At 39.5% G+C, this 17,139-nt stretch overlaps 1 protein-coding gene across 1 annotated transcript; it reads left to right on the top strand.

Annotated features, from left to right (window-relative positions):
- The first annotated feature begins 6,832 nt into the window (after nucleotides 1-6,832).
- On the top strand, nucleotides 6,833-7,258 carry LOC102866060 (ATP synthase F(0) complex subunit C2, mitochondrial-like). Its single transcript, XM_006886897.1, has one exon. The coding sequence runs from the start codon at nucleotides 6,833-6,835 to the stop codon at nucleotides 7,256-7,258; it is 426 nt and encodes a 141-aa protein (XP_006886959.1).
- Nucleotides 7,259-17,139: the final 9,881 nt, after the last annotated feature.

Here is a 17,139-nt window from a genome sequence, read left to right as displayed (position 1 = left end):
CTTGATGAGATGGATTGATACAATAACTGGGGCAATGGGGATTGGTGTATTGGAATTAATGAGACTGACTCAGAATAGGGAAGACTTCAGAGCTGCTCTACTTGGGGGTTGATATGGGTTGCAGGTGACTCGACCATACATAACAACAACAGCTGTCCTGAGAATGAAAAATTAAAGAGGAATGGTATGACATTCATCGTAAAAAAGAACATTTTAAGATTTATCCTGGCATACAAGGCTGCCAGTGACATTCAGGGTATAGATTTATAATTAGAGTTTTGAGCTAGCGTATAAATGAATGTCCAATTTTTAATCCTGACTATGTTAAATAGCATTTTAAGTTTCAGTGATTGGATGATAACTTGTCTTTTTACAATGTTTTCTCCTTTGGACTAAATCCTTCTCTTCTGAAAATTAGCAAGGAAAAAACAACTTAAGTTAAATACAATCCTTTGACTTTTTATACTAATCAAACAAACATTCAGAAGAACATTCAAGTTTTAAAATAAATTGCTGATGTCACAGTTCCCTACTTATCAATTAGCCTCACGACAGAATTCAAGAGAAAAGTTATCCTATTTCAAATCTATACTCAGAGATATCAAGAATATTTTAAGCTTCTGTTTTATGAATGTTTAGCAAACTGGTGTGTGACTTTTGAAATGAATGTCAGTTTTCCTTTTCTTTTGAATCTTCTTTTAAGGTTATAATTCTCCACAATTCTTACTTAAGGTGTAAGAAACACTAATATATGATAAAGACAAAGCTTTGTGAGATATTTATGGATTCCACAAATAGCCAATATGTAATCATCTCAAATGCTAATGACTGGTGCAGCAAAAATAAGACACAAAATTAGAGATGAAATAATTCCATAAATACTAATGAAACCTAAGTGAAAAGTAAAAATGAAACACAAAGGAGGATGATTTTAGTTCATTCTGTCTGATAATCAAGAAAGGTTTCAGAGGAGAGATAATTTTTATTTATAGTCACACATTATTTTATTACACTTTCCTTTATTGTACTTCACAGTATGTCTTTTACAAATTGAAAGTTTGTGGAACCTCTTGTTAAACTAGTCTATTAGCACTATTTTTACCCCCAAGAGTGTGCTTACTTTATGTGTGAGTCATATTTTGTTAATTTTAGCAATATTTCAAACTTTTTCTTAATGAGTGCTATTGTATCCTTAATAGACTACAGAATATGGTAAACATAACTTTTAAGTATACTGGGAAACTAAAGTATTTGTGTAACTTGGGGTGTTTTTATTCTTTTGCTTATGTGGCTTGTTTTATTAAATATTCATTTTATGGTGGTGGCTTGAAAATGAGCCCATGATATCTCCAAGGCAGGCCTATATCAACAAATAGCAAGCATACTTGAGCAGAACTTTTAATCTATATTGTTGTTGCTAGGTACCTTCTGGTTGATCTAAACAAATAGTAACCCCATATTGTTGTTGTTGAGTACTGTAGAATTAAAACTGACTCATAATTGACCCTCTAGGGAGTTTTCAGAGCCAGTAAATCACACAGGAAGGAATTGCCTATCTCCTATGGAGCAGCTAGTGGATTCAAACTGTGTACCGTTAGGTTGGCAGCACAATTCCTTACCACTAAACCACTAGAACTCCCTTATTGTTGTTAAGTGCCCTCAAGTCAGCTCCCGCTCATAGTGATCTTTATGTGCATCAGAATGAAATTCTCACAATCTTTACTGTCTTTAAGTTCATTGTTGCAGTCGCTGTGTTAAATGATCTCATGAAGAGTCTTCTTCCGTTTCACTAACCTTCTACTTTTCTAGGCATGATGTCTTTTTCCAAGCTCTAGTCCTCCTGATTACTATGCGGTCCACAAGGTGAGGTCCGTGTGTAAAGTCACCATTTGTGTTTTTTTAAAAAGGCATTTGCAATAAATAGATCATTGAAAATACAAAATTCGATCATTCTACGTCCAGCCTCATTTCCATCACTAAGCTCGTATTTTCAAATTACTATTCCTTCTTCACTGTTTCTAACTTTTGCATTTCAGTCACCATTTATCATTATCACATCTTGATTGCATGTTCAGTTAATTTCATACTGCAAGGTTTGCTAAAGATTCTCAATTTCTTCCTTTTCGGGTCTAGCATATATTTGAATAATAGTCATATTAATGGGGTCTTCCTTGTATATGTATATATAATATCCTATCACTCACAGCATTGTATTTCAGGAATAGAACTTGAAATCGACTGACTATGAATACAACACTGTTCCTCTTCTGTTTGTTGTTCCCAACATAGTAGCATAGAGTAATCCTCACCGGATGGGCTGCATCAGAATCAGATTGATTATATGTGTGGAAGAAATTTCAATTTCGGCAGTCAAAACTAGGTCAAGGGTGGACTATGGGTTAGACCATCAGATGAAAGTGAAGAAGAGTCAAAGCACTCGTTTCAGAAGATCAAGGAATGCAGTTTCAATATGAACTGCATCTTGACCACTAGGCAACATCATGATGGATGGAGAAAAGATTGAAACTGTCAATGACTTTATCTTGCTTGGATCGACAATAGACCTTTGGTACCCAACATCAGGAAATCAGGAAATGTACTGCACTGGGAAAGTCTGCAGTTAGGGACCGTTCTAAAGTGATGAAGGAGTAATGATGTCAGTTTGAGGACTAAGGTGCGTCTGATTCAGGCCATGGTCTTTCTGATCACTTGCTATGCATCTGAAACCTGTACAATTAATAAGGATGACAAAAGAATTAATGGCTTTGAGCTCTGGTGTTGGAGAAGAGTGCTGAACATCTCATGGACTGCCAAAAGAACAAACACATATGCCTTGGAGAGGGTGCAGCCGGAGTGCTCTTTTGAGGCAAGGATGATGAGGCTTCAACTCACAGACCTCAGACATGTTGCTAGAAGGGGCTATTCCTTGGAAAGGGACATGATGCTCAGAAAGGTAGAGGGTTAGTGAAGGAGAGGAAGATTTTTGACCAGGTGGATTGACATGGTGACTGACAAAGTGTGTCAGGATGTGTGAGGATGGTACAAGATAGGACAGGGTTCAGATCTGTCGTTCATAGGGTTGCTATGAGGTGTACTCAATTCGACGGCATCTAACAACAACAACAACAGCATGTATCAAGTAGGTGAAATGAAGTCTAACCATTCTTGCTTCTAAAGGACCCTCTGGTTGTACTTCTTCCAAGACAGGTTTATTTGTTCTTTGTCAGTTCATGGTTTATTCAATATTCTTTGCCAACATGACAATCCAAAGACATCAGTTATACTTTGCCCTTTCTTATTCGTCATCCAGCTTTCACATGGGGCAATCAGAGAGTAAAGCTGATGAATATGGTATCTAAGCTGTAATCTTTACAGGATCAGATCACCAGATCTTTCTAATATTCTCAACCTGGAAGATAGTGACTCATGGTTTTACAGAGTGAATTATATGTTTAACATTTCTCGACACTGCTAGATAGATGGAACCTGAGCTAGTTTTCCTCACCCCCTTTTGTTTTCTTTAAGCCTTAAATTTTAGTAATAGATAATATATCACAATACGCCACAACTGACTTGATTATCCCTTTGTATTAAAATGCAGAAGATGTTTCTATTTTTCTATTTTAGAAAATATACTACGTAAGGCTTTCTCAAAGATTTGTTAGCAATTATCTCACCCTGAGAAGTGAGGAAAGAAAACAGGTGTTAGTCTCTGTGAGGAAAATTGCCTACAGAACATATTTATCGTATGTTATTATTACACATTGAAAAAGAGATAAAAAGTACTACAGAATATGTGCTGTTAGAAAATATATAGTGATTCACTTAACATTTTATGCACCACACAATTTTATAACTGAGCAAGACTATCTGTAACAAATATAAATATATTTATTTGTGCTTTTCTACACAGAATTTTAAAAATCTTGTGTATTTTTGTTGAATTTTAACACAATTAGGAAGTCTGAAGACTGTGAATATCATAAGAGCATTAGGTGTCATGCTTACCATTAAATTTAATCTCTAGTTTAAGTTAATCTTTCATTTCATGAGAGAAAATTTAATTTGGGCAAATCTACATAAAACTAGTAAGTTAGGTTTGATCTTTATCACTTCAGTTTTATTCCACTGATATTTTTATCTTTCATGTTCATTTTGTCCTATTCTTTTTTGTCTCTATGTAGGGAATGCATTGGAAATAGGGCAAGGGGAATTCAAAGCATCAGGACATTCAGGAAATGTACTAGAACCTATTCCTGCAGCCACTGAAATACTCAGTGTTCATCATTGTTCATCATTGGCCATTATCACCCTTTATCCAGCATTTGCTCCAGCATTTACTGAGGTGTTGATTGATATTGCATAAGGCTTGCAGTGGGGCAGTTCACTCTGCATCTGGGGGACTTCTTTGAGACCTTTGACTATTTATCCCAGGTGACCCCTTGTCTCCTGTAGAGGCCTCAGGCAAGTGCATAGTTTCTTGAGGCCCTGGGAAATGAGTGAGACCTATTCAGATAGCTTAGGCACCAAAAGGCCTTTACAACCATTGTGTATCTTTCTTTGATCTCTCTGAGTCCCAAATAATTTCTCATTTGTCACAAATAAATTATGCCCATATAAAAAATATGTGTGTAAAAATAAAATGTGGAAACAATTGGCATCATGATAGATGAAGAGGAGATTGTCAAATTGTCAATTATTTCATCTTGATTGGATCAAGAATCAATATACTTGGCACCAGCACCTGGGAGGGGGAACCCAAAACCAAACCAAACCAAAACAAATAAAACACACCAACCGTATTGCATTGGAAAAATCTGCTGTCAAGGACTTCTCCAAAGTACTGAAGGGCAATGATGTCAATTTGAAGACCAAGGTGCAACTGATAATAATCTCTTCAGTTACTTGCTATGTATCTGAAAGTTGGACAATGAAAAAAAATTATATAAGAAGAATCGAGGCCTTTGAGTTGTGATGTTGGAGAACAGTGCTGAGTATTCCATGAACTGACACAAAAACCAAACAGATATGTCTTAGAAAAAGTGCAGTTAGGATGCTCCTTGGAGGCGAAGATCATGAAACTTCAATGTTTGGGGCATTTTGTGAGGAGTGGCCAGTCCTTAGGAAAGGACATCATGCCTGGAAAGGTGGAACATCAGTGAAGAAGAGAAAGATCCTCAGCTAGATGGCCTGACCAGTGATTGAACGGTGGGCTCAAGTGTGTCAGAGATGGTCAGGAGGGCACAAGATGGGGCAGGTTCAAGTCCATTGTTGATAGAGTCACTATGAGTCTCAGTTGATTCCACAACACTTAACAACAAGAGCATATAAACATGATGTCTCAAGAGCTGCTAAATCAAACCATTGTAAAGCATTACGAGTAGAACTAAATTTCTCTTATTTCCACTAAAACACTGCTCAGATGTAAAGGGCATTTCCCTATGTCTTTTATCTTCCTTGATATAAATGGGAGGAAAGAAAGCAGAGAAGACCTCAACACCACCAAGCCAGCATCATCAAGAGAGAGGGTATCTTTTGAACTCAGGTCTTTGCATGAGGAAACTCCTTCACAGAAAGTATGGCCACGACACGTGGGGATTTCCAAGGAACATCAGCCTACAGATGCGGAAGGGAACCGTTTCTTCCACAACTGTCAGAAAGACAGAGAGAGAAAAATGGAGATAAAAGCTGAATTTGGACTTCTAGCCTCATCTATAAGAATAAATTTGTGGTTTTAAAAGGAAATCTGCCTGTGATATTACTGAAATATCGGCACTAGAGAACATGTTATTAGGTGCCATTAAATCAACTATAACATAGAGACTCTATGAACAATAGATTTGTTCCTGGTTCTGTCTCTGATACGCCTGAACCCACTGTTAGCATCAAGGTGTCAGTTCATCTTGTTCACCACTCTTTTGCTGACTCTGTGCGTTCCCCAGCATGATGTACTTTCCCAAGAACTAGAATGTTTCCAATAACAGGAGAGGCGTGTTGGTCGCTCCTGACAACATGCACAAAATACGTGACATGAAGTTACACCGTCTTTGCCTCTAAGGAGCATCCTATTTGCACTTCCTTTTGGTCAAACTTGTTTATTCTTTTGGCAATCCACGGTATTCTTTCACACCACCAAACTCAAAGGCATCAATTTTTCTATCATCCTTATTCCTTGGCCAACTTTCAGGTGCACAGCAAGTAATTGAAATAACTATGCCTTGGACCAAGTTCACCTTAGTCTTCAACTGATGCTATTAGCACATTGTAGAGGTCTTTGCCAGCAGGTTTTTCGCAATGCAATAGGTCTTTGAAAACTTGCTGTTACCATGGATGGATCCAAGTAAAAGTAAATCATTGACAACTTCAGTCTTTTCTCTATCTACCATAATGTTGCCTGCTGGCCTGGTGAAGAGGGTTTTTATTTTCTTGGTGGTGAGATATAATCCATAGTGAATGCTGTAGTCTTTGATCTTCTTAGCAAGTGTTGCAAGTTCTCTTCACTTTCAGCAAGCAAAGTTGTGTCATCTGCATAAAGCAGCTTGTTGATGAGTCTTTCTCTAATCCTGATTAGAGAAATTATTCTTCTTCATATTGTCCAGCTTCTTGAATGATTTTCTCAGCAGAGAGAATGAATAGATGTAGAGAAAGGGTACAATCTTGATGTACACCTTTCTTGATTTTAGAGCATGCAGTGTTCCCTTATATTAGAGAACTAAGACAGTACTATTTTTATTCCCAAGAGAGGCTTAAAATAACCCTCCCCTCCCCCTCCTCTCTCTGTCTTCTCTGCACTGGGAGCAGGTTTCCTACCACAGCCCCTCATCCCCTGAAAATGTATACCTGCACCAAGTTTGTCTCCACCCCTTCCCTGGTCAGGAGCGCCCCTCAGCTGCTGAGCCGTCCACTGTCTGCAGTGGTCCTGAAACAACCAGAGACACTGAGAGATGAGAATTTCAGCTGCTTGCCAGCCCCAGGTTCCTTGATTTCATTTGTCCCTAGTCGCAACTTCCAAACCAGGACTGTCTCAAGGGATATTGACACAGCAGCCAAGTTCATTGGGGCTGGGGCTGCCACGGTTGGAGTGGCTGGCTCTGGAGCTGGGATGGGGACTGTGTTTGGGAGCCTCATCATTGGCTATGCCAGGAATCCTTCTCTGAAGCAGCAGCTCTGCTCCTACGCCATTCTGGGCTTTGCCCTCTCAGAGGCCATGGGGCTCTTTTGCCTGATGGTGGCCTTTCTGATCCTCTTCGCCATGTGAAGGAACCGTCTCCACATCCCATAGTATGTTGGTTTTCTCTCCCCATGTCTCGTCTGCCCTATGTGTTCCTTTCCCTGTAACTCCCTAGGCAGCTTCGGGAAAGTGATTGGCTCAGGGTTTGACTGAGGAAAAATAAATAAATAAATACTGTTAATAAGATAAAAACAAAACAAAACAGAAAAAAAAAACCCTCCCATCTCAGTAAGACACCAAATATTGTTTAGGTATCTTACTACCCACTTTGTCTCAATATGTGTTCCATTCACGTTCAGGACTCTGTCCTAAAGACTTCCATCAGCTCATCTTTCTTCTGGATCCTAGAGATATTTTAATTAAAAAGAAAAATCTGTTTAGCTTAACAATAATTTATGAACATTTTTCTGTTTCATAGCTTCACTTTTTAAAAAGTTTGCTTTAGATTTAAATTTCACTAATTTTTTTAATTTTAAAAAATCCAATAAAAGATATTTGAAAAAAATTTTACTTTTTCTACCAGAAGAAAGTGAAAAGTCCCAGGTCCACAAATTTAAAAGGGCAGAAAATTTTGCTTGCTGATCCTACTCAGTATAAATATAAAAATAGAAATAACACAAGAAAGAACTGAAAAAGAACTCTGAAATGTAGGTGGACAAAAGAAAGCATCTGGTTAGAGTACCTGAGGACTGGAGCAACAGCATGGTGAGAAGACATCTGTGAACAGCCACCAGCAGAAGGAATCTCAGGTCTGGAGTTCCTGACCGCCAACCTAGCAACAGAAGGCTTAACTCCACAGCATGCACTATAAGCCTGGCAGGATTGGTGAGCTGCATCTATTGGGACCTGATACTATGGAATGGGCTAGCAGCTGGGAGAGAAGTGCCCCTGAGAGATACTGAGAGGCAGAGGCTCCAGTGAGTGGGATCCCACCACAAATACCTATTTGGGGAAGTACATTGTTCCTTACCGGTCCTGGCAGCCTGATGGCACCAGTCAAAAATCCTATCACTTCAGTGGCCATACCTGAGTGGCACAGAAGGCCAGAAATTCCTCTCCTCAGCCTGGAGGCACTCGGCTGTTGGTCTGAGGAAACTCTTCTGCCCTCTCAAGTAATACCAGAGAGCTCAGTGGGAGTCCCAGTGTCCAAGATTAACCAAGCAGACTAAAATAGCACAACTAAAACTCTGAACATGTTATTGTCCCTGGAACTATAACCCACAAAATTAGGTCAGAGCCAGTATGCTAAATCTAAATTGTCTGTTAAAATAAGATTTTTTAAGTGGATTCGAGTCCCCTAATAGAGTAGAGAAAATGCCTGGATACAATAGAGAAATTGTCTTTGTAAATAGGGAGTCAGGACTAAAGGCAAGCTGTGTGGAATACAGCACTGGTGAATGTCTGACACTATTAATCAGCCAAAGATTCCCCCTCCCCTGCTTTGTTTTGGTGAAATTTGTTCCTTCTTAGCAAGTAAAACCATTAAGCTTTATTAATTAGGTCTACATTTTTCTGAATAGATCATGAGAGGGAAGAATTCAGTGAAAGACACTCTTTGAGAAATACGGGAGGGGAGAATTCAGTGACGGATACTCCTTGAGAAATACTCCTTCCAAAATTTCACCTACATTTGTTTCTTATCCCGCGCTCACATTTTTCTGGGAGACAAGGACCAAGGGAGGAGAGGCAAGGAGGTCATGTTCTAATTCTGAAAACGAGAGCCAGATGGGAGGGAATGTGCTCAATGCCCTGAGGTCTGAACAGATGGGTATGACCAGTTGGATTCACCTTTATTCTGACATCCAGTCCTCTCTCTTTCCCTATATGGGGACCTTTGTCCAAGTTGCTGTTAAAATTAGACATAAATTTTGTTGTTGTTGTCTTCATGTGCCATCAAGCAGGAACTGACTCAGAGCTGGCTTTCTAGTAAGTTTCCAGAGGCTATAAACTGTACAGGAAGAGAGTGCCTGTCATTTTCCCGTGGAGTAGCTGGTAGTTTTGAACCACCTGCCTTTGGGTAAGTAGTGCAACTCCTCACCGCCTGATCAGTCTACCAGGAGGAAAATTAGATATACATGTTTTATACCCTATTCAACTCATGGCAGCTTTCATTAGGTTCTGAGGCTATAAATCTTAATTAATGGAAGGAAATTACTTTCTCCCCTGTGGTGTAACTTGTGGGTCTGAACTTACAACTTTCAAATAAGCCAGTGCTTATTCTATTCTACCACCAATGCTCCTAAATAATACGTGTTTTTGTGTGCTGTCAAGTTGGACCAATCAATAGCTGACCCTCCAGTGGGTTTTCAGAGGCAGTAATTCACACAGGAGGAGGTTGCCCATTCTTCTCCCATAGAGCAGACAGCCAGTAGGAAACATGTAAGAAACCATGTCTCTTTAGGATTTCAGTGCAACTTCTTACCAGGAAGCCACTAAAGCTCCTTAGCAAATAATGCAAAAAGAAAGCAAAAAGATCAAAGCTTGGGATACAGGCAGTAGTCGATAAATCTTAGTGTAGCAAACATTTCAATAAGATAAATAGAAAGAATCCAATATTGAAATACTACCTTAGCTTACAATCTCCTGTTACTTTTAAAAGACTGTCATCTGAAAGCATGGATTCAAAATGGGTAGTACGCTAAGCCTGGGCCATGGGGCACAAATTCCACTTTAATCCCTGTGCTATAATGTTCACATGAATCAAATCCCATCGTCATTGCTACCTTTGTGGGAATGTATCACTGGACTGACAGGCAATATTACGATAAATAAAGAAAAGATTGAAACTGTCAACAACTTCATCCTACTTGGATTCACAATCAACCTCCTTTGTACCAGTAGTTGGGAAATCTGGAGATGAATTGCACTGGGAAATTCTACAGTTAGGGACCTCTCCAAATTATTTTTTTTCTTTTAAAAATTATTATATCATGTCACGAATTTAATCAGTTGTTTTGTTTTTTCTATTTACTCCAGAATAGAGTCTGGTAGACTCACAATTGACTGTGTTAAGCTGATTTGGTGGAAGGAAGGCAAGAGGAAGAAGAACGTCTAGATCAAACAATTCGTTTACAAAAACAACAGCTCAGTCTCCTGCAGTAACCTTTAGAACAGCAACAGATTTAATCTCAAAAGTAACTTTTCATTTCTAGTGGAAAAAGAAAGTGGAGAACAGGGCCGGTAATGCTTTCTGCTCTTCTTGTGAAGTGTGGTTAAGCATGTCAAGAGATGGCGGGGATCATTTCAGAGGGAAAAGGGCTGCTCTGGTAGGAGGCATCCAGTTTGAGGTCTAAGGTGCGTCTGATTCAGGACATGGTCTTTCTGGTCACTTGCTGTGCATCTGAGGACTGGAAAAGAAATAAGGATGACAGACAAATTGATGCCTTTGAGCTGTGGTGTTGAAGAACTGAACATCCAATGGACAGCCAGAAGAACAAACAAATATATCTGAGAAAGTACAGCCAGAGTACTCTCTGAAAGCGAAGATAATAAAGCTTTGTCCCACATTCTTCAGGCATATTTCCAGGAGGGGCTGTTCCTAGGAGAGGGTTGTGATGCTTGGAAACAGAGGGTCAGCAAAGGAGAGGAAGACCCTTCACCAGGTGGATTGACACCCTCACTGTGCAATGGGCTCTAGTGTGTCAGGAAGTTTGAGGATGAGGCAGAATAGCATGCGGTTCAGATCTGTGGGTCATAGGTTCGCTGTGGGTCTTACTCCACTCAATGACAACTAACAACAGCAACAATAATCATATCCTTTCTTTCCTCGGTAGTCTTCTTCATTGCCAAGCTTTCTTGAAGCACATTTTCCCTTCAACCTTAGCCACTCAGAGCTGAGTCCGAACTCATGACTCAATTATCTTTCTAACCAGCTGCCCAGGCAACATTTCTCAGATCCTCACCACCACCTGGATCTAGGCTAGAGTTCATATGTGAGGAGGAAACATCTTTTCAGACTGCCAAACAGGCACAGCTACCCTCTACCGGCTCTCACTGTCTCTATAGGTTATTTATTTGCTGGAACAACTTATAGCATCTCAAAGAGAGTATAAATTTTCACTATAACCAAAAAAGATACAAATGAAGAGACACACATAATGAGGTCTTGGAGGGGGAATAGCACAATACTCCCTCCAGTGTGTTTTCAGAGACTGTCAATCACATGAGATGTGATTACACATCTTCCTCCTACAAAATAGCTGGTGCATTTGAACTATGTGCGTTTGGATTGGCAGCACGACTCCTTACCACTAAGTCACCAGAGAAATGGGGAAAAGGCCAAATTACCTTGTGAAAGATAATGAGTAGTGTCTGTACTCTTGTTTGTTATAGGACTGTGGTGAGAATGGGAAAACCACTTGGTTATACACCGAGACAATTTTTAATCTCTGTGAGGCTAGTTTTCAGTTGGATGACACTGGGAAATGAGGTAGATCTTCAAAGTGATCCTAAGTTATTTTCCTTACTTTCCTAGATTTTCTTCATGCCACCTTTCCTTTTGCTAACTTTTAACCCAGTTCGTTAGTCTTTCATCTGTTCTTTGAAAATGTTGTCATTCTAAAGACTTCCTAAAGCTATGTTTCTCTGTCTCCCTTTTAATTTCCACCTGTGTTTTCCCCAGCCATCCATCTAACTTGGGATTAAATGTATTTTTTTTCAGAGTAGGACCTCTTGACTTGCAAGATCTAGTAACATTCTTTTCGTGTCTTCATAGCACTTGACTGTTGTTAAAGAATATATAACATATAATTAAAATATTGTTAAAAATATATAACATACGTTAGAGGTTTCTACTATATTATGTATTTTACTAAAAAAGACAGAATCTATGCCTATTTTGTCTTTCTCATCCCATCCCCAGCCTTTCTCAGATCCTAACCACTCTTCAAATTTATCAATAAATCCTCTACCTTACCAAGGTGTTCCCCCCACCCCTTTATCTGTAAATTGTGAATAATAAGCACTGGGTTGTTGCCATCAATAAGAGGGAGAAAAATTTTTATAAACAATAATCAACATAACATATTATTAATTAAATAAAACTTATTTTCATTAGTAATAAACCATCCTGTCTCAATAGAAAAGTCTAGGGAAGGCATTAAAAAATATATATGTTTCTCTCCAATGATAAATACATTTTAAGAATTTAGTGGATATCATGCAATTCAAAAGCTTTGGGTTTAAGGCAGACCTGCCAAAAATGCAAATTTGCTGGGGAAATTTGATCATTCTTCCAATTGGGTTTCTGACTGAGAATATTAGAGTTGGAAGGCAGAGTTCAAAATGACAAGGTAGGGCTAGTTAAACCCTGATGGATAGACTTACCATGTGGGGCAGTAACCAAGGTTATTTGTGTCCAGGAAACAGATGGCATTTCAGTTCCACAGCGCAAACCCATAGACTGCGTATGAAAGAAATGAAGTCACGAGATTATAAAGTCAGACCATTTATTTTTGAGGAGAAATTAGTGGCTGAATTTCCATGAATTTGGCTTGTCAGTCCCAACATCTGTTGCTGTTACTGTTATATCACTTAGCTCCTGATGACAAATTGAATAAAATCAGAGTTTATGTGTGATAGCTAGTAAACATCATCATGAGTAAAGTCAATTAACATCAAATACAGGACATTAGCATCACACTAAAAGATTTACTCCTATCAACCTCTGCTGTCCTTACTTAATGCTTCCACTGCGTAAGGATTCTCAGTTTCATTCATCCTTTCCTGAAGTGATTTCAGTTGTAAAATGCCACTTGTAAAAGTAGTCATAAAAGAAACACACATGTACTATAATTAGAGGAAAATCTGATGCATGTTTTCTGATATAAGATTATCTATCACAGTCATATCTGCAATGAAATTGAAAAAAATTTTTAAAAAACCCAACCAAAATCCAACAGCACTACATTAAAAGGGACACAAAATGATTTGGCTCTGCCTTCTGTTTGGCCCATCTGCTGTTATTTTTTTCCCCCTGACTGAAAAAAAAAGTCAGCCAATATTTCAACTTAGCATCTTACAGGCAGTAACACAAAATAAAAGAGACACTATATTGCTGTTGTTGTTGTGTGCTCTCTAAGTTCTGACTCGTAATGACCTTATGTGTGACTGATTGGAACACTGACTAGTCCGGAGCTGTCCTCACTATTATTGTTATATTTGAGCCCATTGTTGAAACAACTATGTTAACCCATGTCATTGATGGCCTGCATCTTTTTCACTTTCTAATTACCAAGCATTGCAGCCTTCTCTGGGGATTGATCTTTCCTGAAAATGTGTTAGAGTACGTAAACCTCCTCAACCACTATTCTAGGGAGAATTCTGGTTCTTCTTCTTCTGAGTTAGATTTGTTTGTTTCTCTGGCATTCCATAATAGAGTCAGGATTCTTTTTTTAAAAAAAGAAAATTATTGGGAAAAACATGTTGGGGATACACAGAGGTGAGGGTTAGGAGCATAAGGGTGAGGATGGGCAGGGATGAAAATTGCAGGGATGCAGTTGCAAGGCTGCACAATTTGGTTGGTGGGGGGAGCAGGTGAAGGAAATGGAAAGGATGCAGTGGGGATCAGATGATTCAGGGCAATAGTAAGCATAGTCCAATGGTGATTAAACAAACTGTTTTTTTCACTTGTGGGTTTCTCATTTGGGAATTGGGCCCAGACTCTCTGGCTTCTTCATGCTGAACTGGGGCGTTGATGTGAAGGGGAAAGGGAGCATACTTTATCCCCTTTCTGGTGGTCTTGGGTTGAAGCTGCTTGCCTTCTTGTTCTGTTAGAAGATGTTTTCCTGACCTTTACTTGCCTCTGGACTGTAAAGTGTTTTCCCAGTTGGTTCCAAAGGGGATGGTTGACTGAACACTGAGGCTCCATCCTCCTTTGCTTCCTTAACTGGCCGTTGTATTTCCTTTTTTTCCCCTCTGGAACTGGGTTCAGGGTCAGGTCTGGAGTAAAACTCAGTGTTAAAGTTACCTATAGAAATGGGAGCAAATCTAGAGAGAACAAACTTGTGAGTTACAAATAGAAGGGCTTTGGGGATGTTACTTATGGGTGTACTGGAGGAGAGCGTGGAGGAAAGTAGCCTCGATAAAATTATCTGTATACCTTAGGCAGTTTTTTCTACCCAGGAGTCAGTCAGATGGTACAATCTGAGGGCTGAGGAGCTCACCCCGAGGGCCGGCTCACCCCTCCAGGAGCCAAATGCACGGCTCACCCCACCGCCCACTGGGGGCCAAACGCACGGCTCACCCTGCTATAGTCAGGATTCTTTACCAACATTGTATTACTATCACCTTTCATTTTAACTCTGTGTACAGGTTTTGTTTATCTCCTTAGTTAATAGCTAAGCAATATTATCAAGTTTTAGTTGATTGAGCTGCTTTCACTCCATAGATAAAATCACTTTACATAGGTAGCTTTCCTTATACTACAAAGTTGCAAAACCAACACAATGCTATGAAGTTGATTATTACTTATAGAAAATGTGTAAAGCAAAGTCTAACTCCAGGAGGTTTCTAAGGCTATAAACTTTATGCTCCAATCCTGATGCCACACTCCACTTCATAGAGTCCAGCATCATGGTTTACTTGCTCATTATACAGAATGAATAGGTATGGAGAAAGAATATAACCCTGATGCACCCCCTTCTTGATCTTAAACCACACAGTGCTCCCTTGCTCTGTTTGCACAACAGCATGTTGCTCTAGGTATAGATTCTGTAGGAGCCAAATTAAGTGTTCTGGGATTCTCACTTTCTCAATGTGAGCCATAATTTACTCTGATCCATGCAGTCAAATGCCTTTGCATAGTAAATAAAACACAAATATATATTCTTCTCCTATTCTCTGCTTTCAACCAGGATTCATCTGATATCAGCCATTATACCTTTGGTGCCATAGCCTCTACTAAAACTAGCTAGTATTTCTAGTAGTTCCCTCTCCATGTACTGTTGAATACACACTCAACAGTATCAGCAGTCAGAAAATCAGGAGATATACTTTATTGGGCAAGACTACTGTCAAAGACCTCTCCAGAATACTGGAGAGCAATGGTGTCAGTTTGAAGACTAAAGTGCACCTTGCTCAGGTCATGGTCTTCTCAATCACCTTCTGTGCACCAAAGAACTGAAAATGAATAAAGATGACAAAGGAAGAATTGATGCCTTCGAGTTCTAGTGTTGGGGAAGAGTACGGAATAGTCCATGGACAGCCAAAAGAGCAAACAGAGATTTCCTGAAAAGGGTGTGGACAGAGTGCTCCTTGGAAGCAAGGTTGGTGACACTTTGTCTTTCATATGTTCCACACGTAGCTTAGTGAGGCTATTCATTGGAGAGGGGCATTGTATTTGGAAAAATGGAGGGTCAGTGAACTGGAGGAAGATCCTCAACGAGATGGATTGGCATTGTGTCTTCAGCAATGAGCTCTTGTGTCTCAGAGATAATGAGGATGGCTGACACTGTCTGTTCGCTGCAACAAATAGTGACACCCTGTTGGGGGTAAGCATGACAGAGACACACCACTCTGAGAGCCGTTCAGAAAGTCAGTCCAGCTCAACTTTATTGGGGGCTGCAGTGTACTTATATACAAGCAAGTAAACAGGAAGACAGGATAGGGTGGGCTTGCAGATGTGGGATTGCGGATTGGATAGGAGAACCTCAGCCTCATGCTGACCACTTCCAGCTCAACAGATGGCGGCAGTCGTCTTCCCAGGTGGCTAGCTTTCTCAGGCTGGTTTGGCAAAACACAGGAGAGCTTTCTCTACCCCATATTAAAGGCCGTTGGGAGGCTTGCATTTATCCAAAACTAGGCAATCTGTCCTGGACAGAGGCCCTCCCTTCCTCCCCAACATTCCCCAATAGATAGTACCAAATGGGACAAGTTTCAGATTATGTGTTCAGAGGGTTGCTGTGACTTGACTCGATGGCATCTAACAACAACAACAACAACAACAACAACAGCTATCTTTACACAGGTAGATGGCTATGTCTTTCTCTCTTAGAGAAGCTGGTAATTCAAACTACCAACCTTTTGGTTAGTAGCAAAGTACTTAAGCACTCTACCACCATGGCTCTTTTCTTTATGCTGGATGGTATATAAATTGGATTTCATTATTATTACTGCTCTATAAGTGAACAAAGGTATATCTAATATTACAAAAGGTCTGCAGTTTATTTTAGAGGAAAAGCCTGAGAGTCAAACCTCCCATTGAACATAAGCCTGCCATTGAAGTACACTTTTAAAATAATTAACTCTTGCATTAAACAGGTACTCAATTACACAAAACCATCACTTCTTACATAGGGTAGGCATTGACACTGAAATAAAAACTACATTTTAGTAATAAGTTAAAACCAAACAAAAAAATTTCAAACAGCCACCTCCCTAATCTCTAACTTCCACACCTTCATCTGTTTACTTACTTTTTTACTTAACCTGAATGTCATCAAATTTCATAAGCCTCTGATTTACAGAAGTTTCACAGTTTCCATAACCCTTAGCATTAATCTGCTTGATTTCAGAGCCTCTTCTGGACTAATGTTTCTGGAGTATACACAATTATTTTGGGGAGTCTCCCTCCACGAAGAATCTTATATGAGCCTTGGATAAATGTCTTTTCGTTACAATGTGTTTGTAAAGATACCAAAAGTCACTTGAAGGAGACTTTCTACACCTAACCTTAGCATTGAGATTTTATTTGAGAATGAAGCTTTGCTGAGAGTCTCCCCATTAGACAGCCAGAATACAAACTTTCCATAGTTCAGCGCCCTGATCTGCCCATTACACAGGCCTTGATGGGGATGTTGTTGTTGTTGTTGTTGTTGTTATGTGCCGTCGAGTCGCTTGTGACTCAGAGAGATCGTATGTACAAGAGCCCTAAACACTGTTCTATCCTGTGCCAACCTCACCGTCTCAAA

The sequence above is a fragment of the Elephantulus edwardii genome, unplaced genomic scaffold (genome assembly GCF_000299155.1).
Source record: "Elephantulus edwardii isolate Elephantulus edwardi_28Jun2011 unplaced genomic scaffold, EleEdw1.0 scaffold00052, whole genome shotgun sequence".
NCBI classification, from domain to species: Eukaryota; Metazoa; Chordata; class Mammalia; order Macroscelidea; family Macroscelididae; genus Elephantulus; species Elephantulus edwardii.
The sequence above is the reverse complement of the archived record's forward strand: the minus strand, read 5'-3'. Positions and strand labels throughout refer to the sequence as shown.